The 13441-nt window shown below is 48.0% G+C and overlaps 1 protein-coding gene across 1 annotated transcript; it reads right to left on the bottom strand.

The window, feature by feature from the left end:
* Positions 1–922: 922 nt before the first annotated feature.
* On the bottom strand, positions 923–2876 carry FZD7 (frizzled class receptor 7). Its single transcript, XM_054278247.1, has one exon. The coding sequence runs from the start codon at positions 2779–2781 to the stop codon at positions 1060–1062; it is 1722 nt and encodes a 573-aa protein (XP_054134222.1). The 5' UTR covers positions 2782–2876; the 3' UTR covers positions 923–1059.
* Between the last annotated feature and the right edge of the window lie 10565 nt (positions 2877–13441).

Below are 13441 nucleotides of genomic sequence, written 5' to 3'. Positions count from 1 at the left end.
GAGAAAGCAGGTTTACGGGAAGGAAAGAAAAAATTCCTATCTTTACATTACATATTTTAGTAGCTCTTGTTTTGGCAGGTGCTCTCACGTAAGCTTTTCTTGCCCTCTAAATCTTGCATTTCCTTCAGCTTAGAAAAGTGACCCATATTGAATGGTAGGAAAACATCCTGCCTCCTCCTTTTTTTCATAAAAGGAATGTTTATTTCTGTGAGCTCCTCACATCCAAGGGTGAACCTCAACGACTTCTTTTTGTTAGTTTGCCCATAAAAACCGATCCCATGCTTATGCCTTTCTACATAGAAAACACTTTTGTTTCCCCCTTTGTCTCCTAGAACAAAGGCAAGGGGGAAAAGCCTTCTGCTGAAAAGCAACAAGTCATTTCTTTTCAGGGTGTGGAATAGCAACCCCCTCCTTCCCCACAGCAGCAAGAACAACAGATTGAGGGCCAAATTTTTACTTTAAAACAATTACAACAGGTATCGCTGAGGTAAAAAGGAACTTGTGAGCTGATAGAACAGAGGCATCTCCCCAGCACACGATCGGGCTGGAGGCGGCTGTGCAGTACTCACGTGATGGCTCTGCCGAGCTGGAAGGAGCAGGCAGCGAGCTCAGGCTCGGGAGTCACCCTGCCCAGGCTGCAGCTTGGCCCCGGCAATTCAGAGAGCATTTGGCTACTTCTTGGCGGGGTGGCTCAACAGATCTGGCTTCCCCTCCCTCTTGTCCAAAGCAAGGCAGGATGATTTTAGTTGGGTTGGAGTTTCTCTTCCTCGACAGGAGTAGCAGGAGAGAAGTAAGGAGACTTCTGGATGAGGGACTCTCCTGCCCCAGCAGTGGCCTCTTTTTCTGTCCTCTCCCACTTAGCTGGTCATAAGCACCACTGGAAATAGTTTGACTGATCCTTTATGCAATTTTTTTTTTTCCCCGAACTTTCTGTGAGGAAGAAAAAGTTTGGAAAAGCCTCCCTTCCTCCCTCTTCAGGGAACCATTGCCCTAGCCCTATGCTGAGTATCCTCTGCGTGTGTGCATGTGTGAGTGTGTGTGCCAGAGGGGACGGGGGTCTCATACTGCCGTCTCGCCTTTGCTGCCGGTACTGAGTCTGTGGTAGAAGCGTCGCCAGGACTGAAGGGTTTTGCCAGACCAAATCCAGAAGCCAGTCGTGATCCCAACAATCATGGTCATGAGGTACTTGATCATGAAGACAGTGAAGTCTGGGCTCATAGGGGCAAAGTGGCTGGGACAGGGAACCGCGTACGTTTTGCAGGTCTGGAGGAGCCACGTCTTCTCCCAGGTGCCACGGAAGGCCTGCTCGTAGAAGTAACATGCCAGGACAATGGTGGCAGGCACCGTGTAGAGGACACTGAAGACACCAATGCGCACCATCAGCTTCTCCAGTTTCTCCGTCTTGGTGCCATCATGCTTCATGATGGTGCGGATGCGAAACAAGGACACAAAGCCAGCCAGCAAGAAGGAAGTGCCAATGAAGAGATACACAAACAAAGGCGCCAGCACAAAGCCCCTCAGCGAGTCCACACTGTAGATACCTACGTAACACACCCCACTGAGTACATCCCCATCCACCTGCCCCATGGCCAAGATGGTGATGGTTTTGACAGCGGGCACGGCCCAGGCGGCCAGATGAAAATACTGGGAGTTGGCCTCAATGGCCTCATGGCCCCACTTCATGCCAGCAGCCAGGAACCAGGTGAGGGACAGGATGACCCACCAGATGGAGCTAGCCATGCCGAAGAAGTAAAGGATCATGAAGAGGATGGTGCAGCCTTCTTTCTTGGTACCTTGGGCCACAGTGCGGTAGCCATCCTCAGAGAAGCGCTCTAGACACACCACCCGCTCCTCCAGCAAAAAGCCTGCTGCGTAGGCCACGGCGACCATGAAGTAGCAGCCCGAGAGGAAGATGATGGGCCTCTCCGGGTAGCTGAAACGACGCATGTCTACCAGGTAGGTGAGAACGGTGAAGAGGGTGGAGGCGCAGCAAAGCACAGACCACACGCCCACCCACAGCCGGGCAAATCGCACCTCTGCCTCCTTGAAGTACATGAGCCCATTGGGCCGGGCTGGCTCACAGGGGGCTCCGCAGTCCCGCTCCCCCAGAAACCGGTAGCCCAAGTAGGAGGGCACTTTGAGCTGCCGCGGGCAAGAGAAGGAGAAGCCAGAGGGTGGCTGTGGTGGGGTAAGAAAGTCAGGGAGGTAGCCAGCTGTGGGGTGGGCAGTGATCCCCCGACCCGCCGCACCACCAGGTCCTGGTGGGGCATCCGACGTGTTCTGCCCCACGCAGATCTCACCCGCACCGTGAACGGGGAAGTTCTCGCAGCGGAGCCGCTCTGGCCACTGGAAGCCGAACTTGTTCATGAGGGCCTCGCAGCCCTGACGGGCCCGCTCGCAGAGGGAGCGGCAGGGTGGGATGGCCTGCTCCAGCACGGTGCACACCGGCGCGTACATGGAACAGAGGAAGAACTTCAGCTCGGGCGAGCACTGCACCTTGACCAGCGGGTAGAACTGGTGCACCTCCAGCCCTGCGTCCTCCTGGTTGGTGTGGCCCAGCAGGTTGGGCAGGATGGTCTGGTTGTAGGCGATATCCGTGCAGAGCGGGATGGAGATGGGTTGGCAGAAACCGTGGTCCGGCACGGAGATGCCCTTCTCGCCGTGGTACTGCTGCGCCGTGGCACCCGCGGGGGTCCCCAGCAGCGCGGCCAGCAGCGCGGCCAGCCCCAGCAAGGGGCAGCCGGCGGCAGCCGCTCCGCCGCATTCTCGTCCAGCCTGCATCGCCGGGGCGGCCGGGGGCCTGAGGAGCCTCGGGGAGTCTTTCAGAGCCGGCCGGCGCGGCGCCCCAGGGGCATCAGCGACCAGAGGGCGGAGGCGGGGCCCCTTCGGCGGGGCAGGAGCGCGGCGGTGGAAGGAACGCGGCTCCGCGCCGGACCTCCGCGACTTTTTTCCTCGTCTCCGACGCGGCGGCGCTCACAGAGCGGTGGCGACGCTACTCTGGGCGAAAGTTTCCGGAGCTGCTCTCCCCGGAGAAGGCGGCGGCGGCGAAACAGGAGGCGCGAGTGTAGCCCGGCGACGGCTCTGGCCAGCTCCGCGCAGGGTCCCGCGGCGGCGGCGAGGCGGAGGCGCTGCTCCCTGCGCGACTGCACGGCCCCGGGGATTTAGGTTACGGCTAAATGGATTATTACCGCGCCCGACTGAGCCGTGTACTTTACTTCGGGGCTTAAATAACTTTCAAAATCCAATTACTGCGCGATCCTCCCCGCGGCTTGGCTGCGCTCTGCTCCCGACGGACACCGCTGCGGGCTGTGCGTCCGGGGTAGCCGTGCGCCTCCCGGTTCGCCTCGTTTGGCTCGGCTCGGCTCCGCTCCGCCCGCGGCCCCGCCGACACCGCCCGCTCCCACCGCGGCTCTCGGCCCGCGGCCGCGCCGGCACACAAAAAAGGCGCAGCTCCGCGCGGGCCCCGCCCCCGCCGCCGGCCCCATTCACAAACCGCGCTGGGGGCGGGGCCCCGCGGCGCCCGCCCGCCAATCCGCGCGGGGGGCGGGGCCGCGCTGGGGGAGGGGAGCGGGAGGAGCTCGCACCAGGGGGAAAAAAAGTTGGGAACAACTTTTCCCATCCCCGCCGGGCCCGGCCGGGAGGAGCCGCCCGCGGCCCCCACCCCCCGCGCTGCCCCGCACAGCCGGGAAGGCGGGGGGTGGGCAGCTCGCTCAGGGTGGCCCGAGCAAACTAAAATTAACTGGCTGCTTTCTGAGCAGGCTTTGAAAATGCGAACAGCTGCCTGTGCCCGGAGTTATTAAAAAAGGAAAAAAATAGAGTAAGGGAAAAAACCTCCAAATGCAGCGCCCGAGTACATTTGCAGAATGATCCTGTTGCGTAGTTGGGATGTTCGTGTCTGTGCGCCATCACCTCCCCAGCGTGGGGGGTTTGATTTGTTATCGCAGCATGACCGTTGCTTTTTGCTGGCGAATAAACGCTTTATTCATGCAGATCTAAGCCCTAGCTGGGGGAAGGCAGCTTTTTTTTTTAAAGTCCAGTGTTACCTAAACAAAGAGGAGAAATTTTAAATCCCCATTTTCACTGCTGCGATTCCTTAAGAGACTCCATTAAACAGTGAAAACCCAGGAGTTCCAGTGTGAAAGTACCCTGCCTGCAGGAGAGAAAATGGCATAGGTGGGGAGACCCCTGTTACTGGCCTGCTAGGCCAAGCAGATCTAGAACTAGGCACCAGCATACATTTGCTAAGGACAGGAATGTGGGGTTTGCAGCACAGCTGTGTTTTGGGCGGCACTGCCAAAGCAGAGGGAGCTGGGACCGTCCAGCCTCTGTGCAGGCAGAGCATGTCTTCGGCAGCACAGAGGGGCTGTGCTTGATAAAAGCTCTGCAACCAGGCCTGCTTCTGCTTCACTGACCCAGGAGAGTTTGTGCTCACACACAGGCCCGAGCCAAGTATTATTCCACTTACCCCATCCTTCCCTTTGAGGACAGAGGTCCCCCTGAACTGCAGTACTCAAATTCTTACTTTTACTCCTTTGCTCAGGATTGTGCTTCTGTTAGCAGCTAAGCAAAGACAACGATCCCTACCCATCCTCCAGGGCAGTTAAAAGAGAGCACGGTTTGGCTCAGGGAGCTCCAACAGCAATTGTTGGACAAATGTTTTCCATATCCTCTACTGCTCATGAACAATGTGTCCTCATGCCCATAAGACCATGGTGCTGCAGCTTTTGTTACATCTCTTAAGAGAAGTTGACAGTTATGAACAGGCTTGCTAAAATACATTTGCTCCTCTTAATGGAGATGTTTTTAAAAATAATACTGTGCATGTAAAAAAAATACATATGGGAAGGACTAGCTAGTCATGGCTGCAACAGTTCCTTCTGGAAAAGAAATGTCTTCTCTTTCTCAGTTTTAGCTGTTTAAGAGTGCCTTAGAGGAACTTCACTTTTTCAAATTTTTAAGGCTTTTTATAAAAATTTGTTGCTTTTCTACCCATATTGACTGAGAATATTTTTGTGATACTCTTCACCTAAATAACCACACATGGGACATGAATTTGTCTGCTTTGTTGTTTGGGTTTTGGCCACTAGTAGCTTTCAATAAAATTATTCTTTCCACAGTTTTGTTTGGGGTTTTTTGGGGGTTGGTTGCAGTTTTTTTGTTTTGATCTGGTTTAGCTTGGTTGTTTGATTTTGTTTTGCTTTGGTTTTGTTTTGTTTTATTTTTTGGGTTTTGTTGGGTTTTTTGTACCTTTGTTTGGGGATTTTTTTGTTTGGTTTGATTTCATTTGTTTGGGGGGGTGTGGTTTCCTCCTTCCTCCTTCTACCCCCCCCAGTCTGTAATAATCACCTAAAAACCTCTCTTTTTTGCTTTGGTTTATATGACTGTCTTCATCTGCAAAGCATTTTGTGATATTCACTAGGAAAAACATACGAGATGTTTCTCTGGCAGGCAATGACAATGCAGAGAAGGCAAAGCAACTTCAAACTTTCTGCCTCATGGATTCCTCATTCTGATTTGTGTATGTAAAGAAACTCCTCTCAGCAATGGGGAGACAGTGACAGGAACTATTCAGAGTAAGTTTGGTCAAATCAAGTGGCAAGGCTTTAATTGCACGTTTATTTACAAGGCAGGGCAAACGGCATCAGTGGCTCTCCCAGTTTTCTACTGGTCCCATTTGTTAGAGTCGTTCATCCAAACCATGGAACGAACAAAAAAAATAACTGGGATCTTTGATATGTGCTGCAAAAGCATCCTTTACACTTATGAATATAATGTAGAATCAAAGTGAAGCGAAACGGGGGGAAAAAGTGAAAAGGTAGGCAGAAAGGAAGAAGGGTTATGTCCTAGATTATTTCTTAGGGAGAGAAGAGAGTAAACTTATCACATGGAATGATGCTGCTAGGTCATCCCAGATGGCAGGAATGTGCAACAGGATTTACTAAGATGGATGAAGAAAGTCTCTTGGGTATGTTACCAAATTCCAAGATCGTTTTTTCTGTTTACACCCACGGGAAGATGGGAAACAATCACAGAGAGAGGCAATGGCAGTTGCCTCAAAATGGCACACTGTGGTATAAGAAAATCCCAGACTCCTATATCGATCTAAGACATCCTGACAGATTTCAGGAGACAATAAAGAGAAGGGAAAGAAAAGAAAAGAAAAGAAAAGAAAAGAAAAGAAAAGAAAAGAAAAGAAAAGAAAAGAAAAGAAAAGAAAAGAAAAGAAAAGAAAAGAAAAGGCAAAATTCATTATTCTGGAACACAGGTTAGTCCAAAGAATCCAGAACCTCTGTAAGTACCATCAGCTACAGTTCAAACAGCAGCCTGCAAAATTACTTTAATTTCCTCACAACAGGAGGGATCCTCATCAGCACAGTAAGCACAGCAGCCAGGTTATCAGTCACCCAGAACAAACACAATGCACAGGACTTTGCAGCATCTGACAAGTTGTCTATTGCAACCACAGAGCAGTTCAGAAAGTTTTCTCTAAAAATCTCCTAACTGCTAATGTTCTAAGTACACTGCATGGTCTGCCAGCAGTAAACCTTCACAAACAAAATCCTGGCACGTCCTAGATTCCAGAATAAATTTACAGTCTCTGGTGTTGATACCAGCTCTGGGTTTGTCTGACTAGACTACTGTGCATAGGGAGGAATTGTTAGGAACAAACAATTATCTGTCTTTTTACTCATTTAAAAATAAATCCAGTTCAACTTCCAAGCTAAGTCAAAGTGAGGAGTGGCACCCCTACATGATGTCTTTTCCTGCTCTTTTAAAGCCTCCTTAGATGGTGCCAATATAATTTTCATTGTTTCCTATCCCATCTGATAGAAAACTCTTCTTATGGGGGGAGGGAAATCAAAACAAAACACCCCCTCCCTGCCCCACCACTAGTTTTGTGTGCCTGAGGGAGAACATTTTCAGACTACATGTTGCAAGGCTTTCAGTCCTCCTTTGCCCTCAGAAGAACCAAGGCCATCGTTTCCCCTTGTCCTTTCCACCCACTGGAACTTGCTGGACCGCACCTCACTTGACCTCCCGCTAAGCAACACTGCCAAAGTCCGGTGCCAACGCCTGAGCTGTGAGATTTGCCCAGTTACTTTTAATAAATAACTTCTATGACACTTTTAACCTCGACATTTTGAAGCATGCTTACATACAGTCTTACATGATCAGACAGGCCATTGAGCTAAGAACATCAAAATTTGCACTCCCTAAAGCTTACTGGAGAAATGCCTGGAGCCTGGGGGGAAATTATGCATTTGCCTATTTTACATAATTATTTGCATAATTAGAAATAAAATAAGTTCACAGTATTATATCTGCTTGCATTTCTATCAGTCTGATAGATTAGTCTAAATTACATCTTGTCGGAGCTCATCAAAGAAATCCAGACTTTCTGTAGTGAAACGGGAGAGCCTCGTATTTCATGGGCAGGGAGTGGGAAAAGCAAAACCCTGCCCCCCACCATGGAACCCTTAATTTGAAATTAGATGGAAGACATAAGAAACTGATTGAAAAGAGCATGTGGGGAGGGCACAGGTGACAAAAGGAAGGGGATGCTGCTGGAGGGGATGTGGCTTCCCACAGCGAGAAAGGTAAAAGTCCTTTGCATCACGGATTTATAAAATAATTATTAGTTTATGAAGTAGTATCCCAAAGGATACAGGGAAGTAGCACTGTCTTCCACATTTATGGTCACACGGGAGGGAAACTTTAGAGAGCATTCACAAGGATGAGCTATCAGGCTGATGATTGCCTTTATCTCTAAGATCCATGAATAAGAAAACAAAACCTGATCTGCTCATCCCCCACTCAGCAGTTCATTGAGGACATCAGTTACATTTTAACCCTTTCATGATACTTTGAAATCCCTTCTTTCTTTAAACTGAATTTAACCTGCTTTCTCAGAGTTTTAGGGCTGCAGAAGGCCTTTGGTTTAGAGCCCAGGAAATCCCTCCCCATGTCAGTTTCTCAGGCTAGGTGCCTTTTTAACAAGACAAATTCTCTACTGGCAGCAGTACTACCAGCCAGGCCCTGTCATCATTATGTCTGGGTGCAGTATACTGCAGTATGAAGAAAGGAAGATTCCAGAAACAGTTGGAAAATATGACATTTGTGTCTGCTGCCCTCTTTCCATCAGCGAGGAAGATCCAGCTTTACAAAATCTGGATGTAGCATAGGCACATGCAAACTTGTTTGCGGATCCTTTAAATCTTAAAAGGTGTTTCTGACCGAGTGTGTTGGCTAGCCACTTTCTTGACTGCTGTAGCTGATTTTGGCCAATTCTGTATGCACTGGGATATGTGATGTATCACCCTGGGCAGCACCAGGAGAAGAACTGCTTGGGATGGACCTGCCCCAGACTCCCCGGGCTGACCACCTCCTCTTGGTTTCTGCAGGAGTGCCAGTCTCATGGGTGCTCCAGCTTATCCTGAGCTTCTCCCAGTGTCTGTGAAAATGACTCACAGATATGCAAATGTCTCTAGCAGAGTCACTCCTTACTTTATAATTCTAAAACTATTAGAGATACAAGCAAAAATAAATATAGCCGTACCTACCTGCTCTCATAGCCATGCAATGTGTTTCAGGATGCTAACTAATGTCTTTGTGGTTGAAGCTCCCCTTCCCAGAACAATATTCCCTCAGACCTCTTGTCCATACTATGGACCCTTGACCTAGTCTGGACTATTTATCAGACATCCCTTCTTCCTCCAAAACCCAGTGATTTTGTTCCTTCTGTGCGATTCCACCTTCTATAAACCCCCCTTCAGTTTCTGGGGCCAAAGACAAATGCTAACACCTGATCTCTGTGTCCTTCCTGAAGGACCTGCACCATTACAAAACCCTGCAGAAAAGCTAAAATAAACTGGTTCTCCTTCCCTGGGACAGCCAATTCCATAGAGCTGTCTCATTTGTCAGCTGCCATTAAGGCAACCAGTCTCTTACCAGGGACATTTCTGTGTGCAGCTCTAGCAGTGTAAGGCTGATATAACTGAGGTATGTAAAACTTTCATGAAAAACAGCCAAGTTTCTCAAGTTTGTGCATAAATTTTCCCAGCTCACTGCAGATGGTGCCACAATATTTCTAAACACTGAATTGTGTCTTGCTCCTAGCCCCATGGCTGGTGAGGACATAGTGACTGGTTGTTCTGATCACTGTCCTGTTGACACCCTTTGGTTGTGAGGGCTGCTGCAATGGTCAGATGCATTGTGATATGTCTTTTGTCATTCATGCCCAACTTGGGTTTAATTTTGTCTTTCTATAGATTCATCTATTTGAGGTTATATTTTAAATCTTCTTTTATGCGCAGACTGAAGGGTTGCAGTCCTGTTTGAGTTTTCAGTTTTTTCAATGGAAACAGCAGGATACTCGTCAAAGCCCCAGTCTTTGTTTATGTAGGTAGAAGACCTGGATTTAGCCCAAAATAAGAGATGGGAAAGATGCATTATATCTTTTAGGTCCTGCTATTACTATGATAGTGGTATAATTAGTCTAATTTTAAATGTCTGGAATAATGGGACTTTTGTCATCTCTCTTGGGATGTGGTTCTACCATCTAGCAATCATACAGGCAGGAAGCCACTGCCTGATGCTCAAACAAATGGTTTATCTTTGCTTGGTTAAGACTCACTAAAGATGAGTGCAGCCTCCAGAAACATGTTGTTTCCAAAGCTTAGAAAACAAGGGAAGAAGAGCTATTATTCAATACAGAACCTGCCAGATGTCTAAAGAGGCTGAGGAATTCCTAAGCCTCTGTTTACAAAATCCTGTCTCCTCCCATGAACACTTAAATTACCAATCACTGCTACCATCCTATGTTTAGGGTGAAATTTCCTTAACGACTCCACTTTCAAAATTGGATTGGAAAAAGAAACAAACATTTTAATTACTTTTCCCTCTTCTTAATTGGCTTGCACAAATGAACGCCTGTTCTCCACAACTACATTTAAACTGTTATAAAGAATTATTTTTTCCTTTGGTCCCAGTCATGGTTAGAGACCCACTTGCTGCGGTGGTTCTCTGTTTCCAGGGCACTTGAAGGTTTGTTGTGCAGGGCTACTGCCTGCTGCATCCCTGCAAACCTTGGAGATGGATGATTCTGCCATGTGGAGAATTTCCCTTTCCACACGGCCCCCAGGCTGCAGTGACCAAACTGCATTTCAGTGTAGAGAGGCTGTTTAAGGGCAAGGGGCAGAGGGCTAACACCAATGTTTACAGACAGCTCTCCTGAGAAACTGGGATCCTGGGGTTTATGGTCCAGCATCAAATGGTCTCCTTTACCTTTTTTTAATCACTTGCTTTCAAACTATGACTTCTACCTTGGTATCAGCCTGCATTGACTGCACTCTCTTGGAGCTGGGACCACTGGTACTGTGGCTGGTGCTGGAGATATTCAGCTGATTGCCTTCCATGGAGGAGAGGGAACCAGAAAGAAGCACTTCAAATAAGTTCCCTCCTCACGGAGTCTCTGCAGGGAATGAGGGCCCATTTTCTTAATTACATGTTCATTAGTATGTTTAGTGCTCTCCTCCCTCTCTTCCCCCAGCCTTGCCACCTGGGAGTTCCTACTATGTTACTGGAAAGCCACAGAGGTTTATTTAAATACCACATAGTCAGATTGGAATGAAAAGCTATGAAGCTTCCCCTCTTTAATACTTTTTGAAATTATTTATGGGCTATGCCTCTTGCCTACGTAGAAGGTGCCTTCTGAGATTCCTGCAAGTCAATGCAGAAATAGCTGTTTGAATTGAGCAATAATTAGAAGCAGATGGAGCAAAGCAAAGCATCACAGAAATCCCATTCTGCTAAAGAAACACTGCTGTCTGAAATAGATTTCCGCTGCATGTAACATTTTCTCATATGGGCTAAAAAGAAATAACATCATATGTCTGGTTTGCACCTACCAAAGCTGGGAAATTCAAAGTAACATCTGCAATTCTGCTCTGAATTCAGTCTCAATCTGCATGCTGTTTGCAACCCTACATCTGCCTGTACCACAGTTACAGTTTCTTTTCTTTGCTTGGAACAATGGGCATTCAGTGACTTTTTGTGAATGTGTGTATATTTGTATTAGGCTTTTTCTCAATCTTTGGTGGATTTCGGTGGTTGTTTTGTTGTTTGGGTTTTTGTTTTGTTTTGTTTGTTTGTTTTTAAATTATATAAAATTCTAGGAAAATGTTTGTGACTTAAAACACATTACAGTATTTAGTAATCCACAGACTCAGTCTGGAGGAGGTACTCAGAGCTCTCAAATCCTAATTTGCTGCCAAATTCTTATGTGCTTGATGTAGTGGATTGTTTCACTCCTGACTTCTAAAAATAACACATCCTGCTCTCATTGCTGTCACAGCTCATGCCCTTAAGTTTAGAGAGAACTGAAAACTCACAGCATCTCAAAGACAGCTGTACAGCTCTCAAGCTCAAATTTTAACTCTGTTTCTCGTTTGCTTTCCTTACATGAGTGCAGCTGGATGTGGTTTGCTGAGGGGCTTTTGTTGAACCATGTTGTTGGGGTGAGCTGATTTTCTTTCAATGATTGTAGCTTATTGACCTGATAGAAAGTCATAAAGCCATATATTGGTCAGCGGCTACACATGTCCAGTAAAGCTGTGATTTTAATGGTGGACTTTTAACCCATAATTATGTTGAAATTTTCAATAGGCAGGGATCCATACTACAAAGTAAGGGAGTCTTCATGAGCCATTTTAGAAAGCAACAGTTTTAAAATTGCAAAGATATGCACTCACTGTCTCTGAAAACATTCATATTGTAGCACTCCAAAGTGTTCTAAGCTTGTGCTACTCAAGAGTGTTTACAAAAAGGCTTGAGGGTTTCACCCGGAGCGGAAGTTACTCCTAGAAAAGAAAATTTAACAGGATTTTGAAGGAAATTATAAAGGTTGGCAGGTTGCTGTTTCCTTTCTGATGTGAGTGAGCAGACATGTGCTGGTCACGGCGGGGCTGGGGGGAGAGCCTGTCCCCAGTGCTGCTCCTGTTCCTGTCCCCAGTGCTGCTGCCAGGAGCCTGTCCCCAGTGCTGCTCCCGTGTTCCTGTCCCCAGTGCTGCTCCTGTTCCTGTCCCCAGTGCTGCTCCCAGGAGCCTGTCCCCAGTGCTGCTCCCAGGTTCCTGTTCCCAGTGCTGCTCCTCTGTTCCTGTCCCCAGTGCTGCTCCTGCGTTCCTGTCCCCAGTGCTGTTCCTGTTCCTGTCCCCAGTGCTGCTGCCAGGTTCCTGTCCCCAGTGCTGCTCCTCTGTTCCTGTCCCCAGTGCTGCTGCCAGGAGCCTGTCCCCAGTGCTGCTCCCGGGTTCCTGTCCTGCAAAACTGCTCCCAGGACTGCACTTGGGGGCAATGGGCACGGGGCAGGGGCTGGTCTCACCCATTGGGCAAGGAACAAGCCTTGTGGCCAGACCGGTGCTGTAGGTATAGCAATATGTGGCATCCCTCTGTTTGACCCTGCCTCCCAGCTCCGTGCTGCTGTACGTGCAGGATTTTGCCTGGGGTGTGAAAGCTGAAATTCCAACTGCTGATAGCTATTAAAGTGCAACTGCTGAAGGAGAAATGTTAATTCTGGCATCTTTGCCAAACTCCTACTGGTTTATTTTCATAAAGGCTGTTGCTGGGGGGGGTGGGGGGGGGAAGGGAGGGGGTAATGTAAGGAAATGAGGTCTAATATTGTAATACTAAAATAATTACTTTCTGGGCAAAGCAAACAAGTCCTCCTGTAGCATCCTAGAAGATGCCCCACATAATTCTGGAAACTCTCTATGGACATTTGTAGGAGAATAGAATATAGGTAAATAAAAGTAGTATAGAAAGTAATCTTATCCCCTAAAGAGTTGCAGCTGGGTTAATTATTGAAGGTTAGGAGCAGGCCGGATTTTAACAGGCCACATCTGTAGCCAATAAGAAGAGTGTTATAAAAGAGTGGATTGGTTGGCTGAGGGGGGACCTGGAGTCTGTTGGCTGCTGTAAGACAAAGGAAGAGTCAGTGCTTAGAGGAGATGCCTACAAGAAACATCAAGGAGGTATGAAACTCTAGCGACGTGGAGCCTTTGCAATATAATGACAACAGAACTCTTGCAATATATGACAACAGACATTGATAATATTTTTTTAAGGTTGCTGATCTGTGGGTATTTGTGAAGTGCTATCTATTGTTTTTACCTGAATTTGAATGAGGCAGCATCCCGCCAGTGGCTCCTGGCTTGGGAGACAGTAGACTTTTAAAATGTACCATTGTTATCATTGTTATTATCCAAGTGCAGTGTCATCTTTGCTGCTTTCCTAGGCACAACAGTAAAGGCATTTTCTGCCCAGTGAGATTTATTCATGCAAGTTATAGTAGAGAAGGATGATGGTTAATGAAACAGCCTGTGGAAAGATGAAATGGTGACTGTCCCCAGACATCCCTGCCCTGTGCCAGAGATCGCTTTCTCCGGGG

This window comes from Melozone crissalis, unplaced genomic scaffold (assembly GCF_028551555.1).
Source record: "Melozone crissalis strain CALT ecotype California unplaced genomic scaffold, PUWL_Pcris_2 ptg000023l_1, whole genome shotgun sequence".
NCBI classification, from domain to species: Eukaryota; Metazoa; Chordata; class Aves; order Passeriformes; family Passerellidae; genus Melozone; species Melozone crissalis.
Note: the sequence above shows the minus strand (reverse complement) of the source record. Positions and strands in the feature narration are given on the sequence as shown.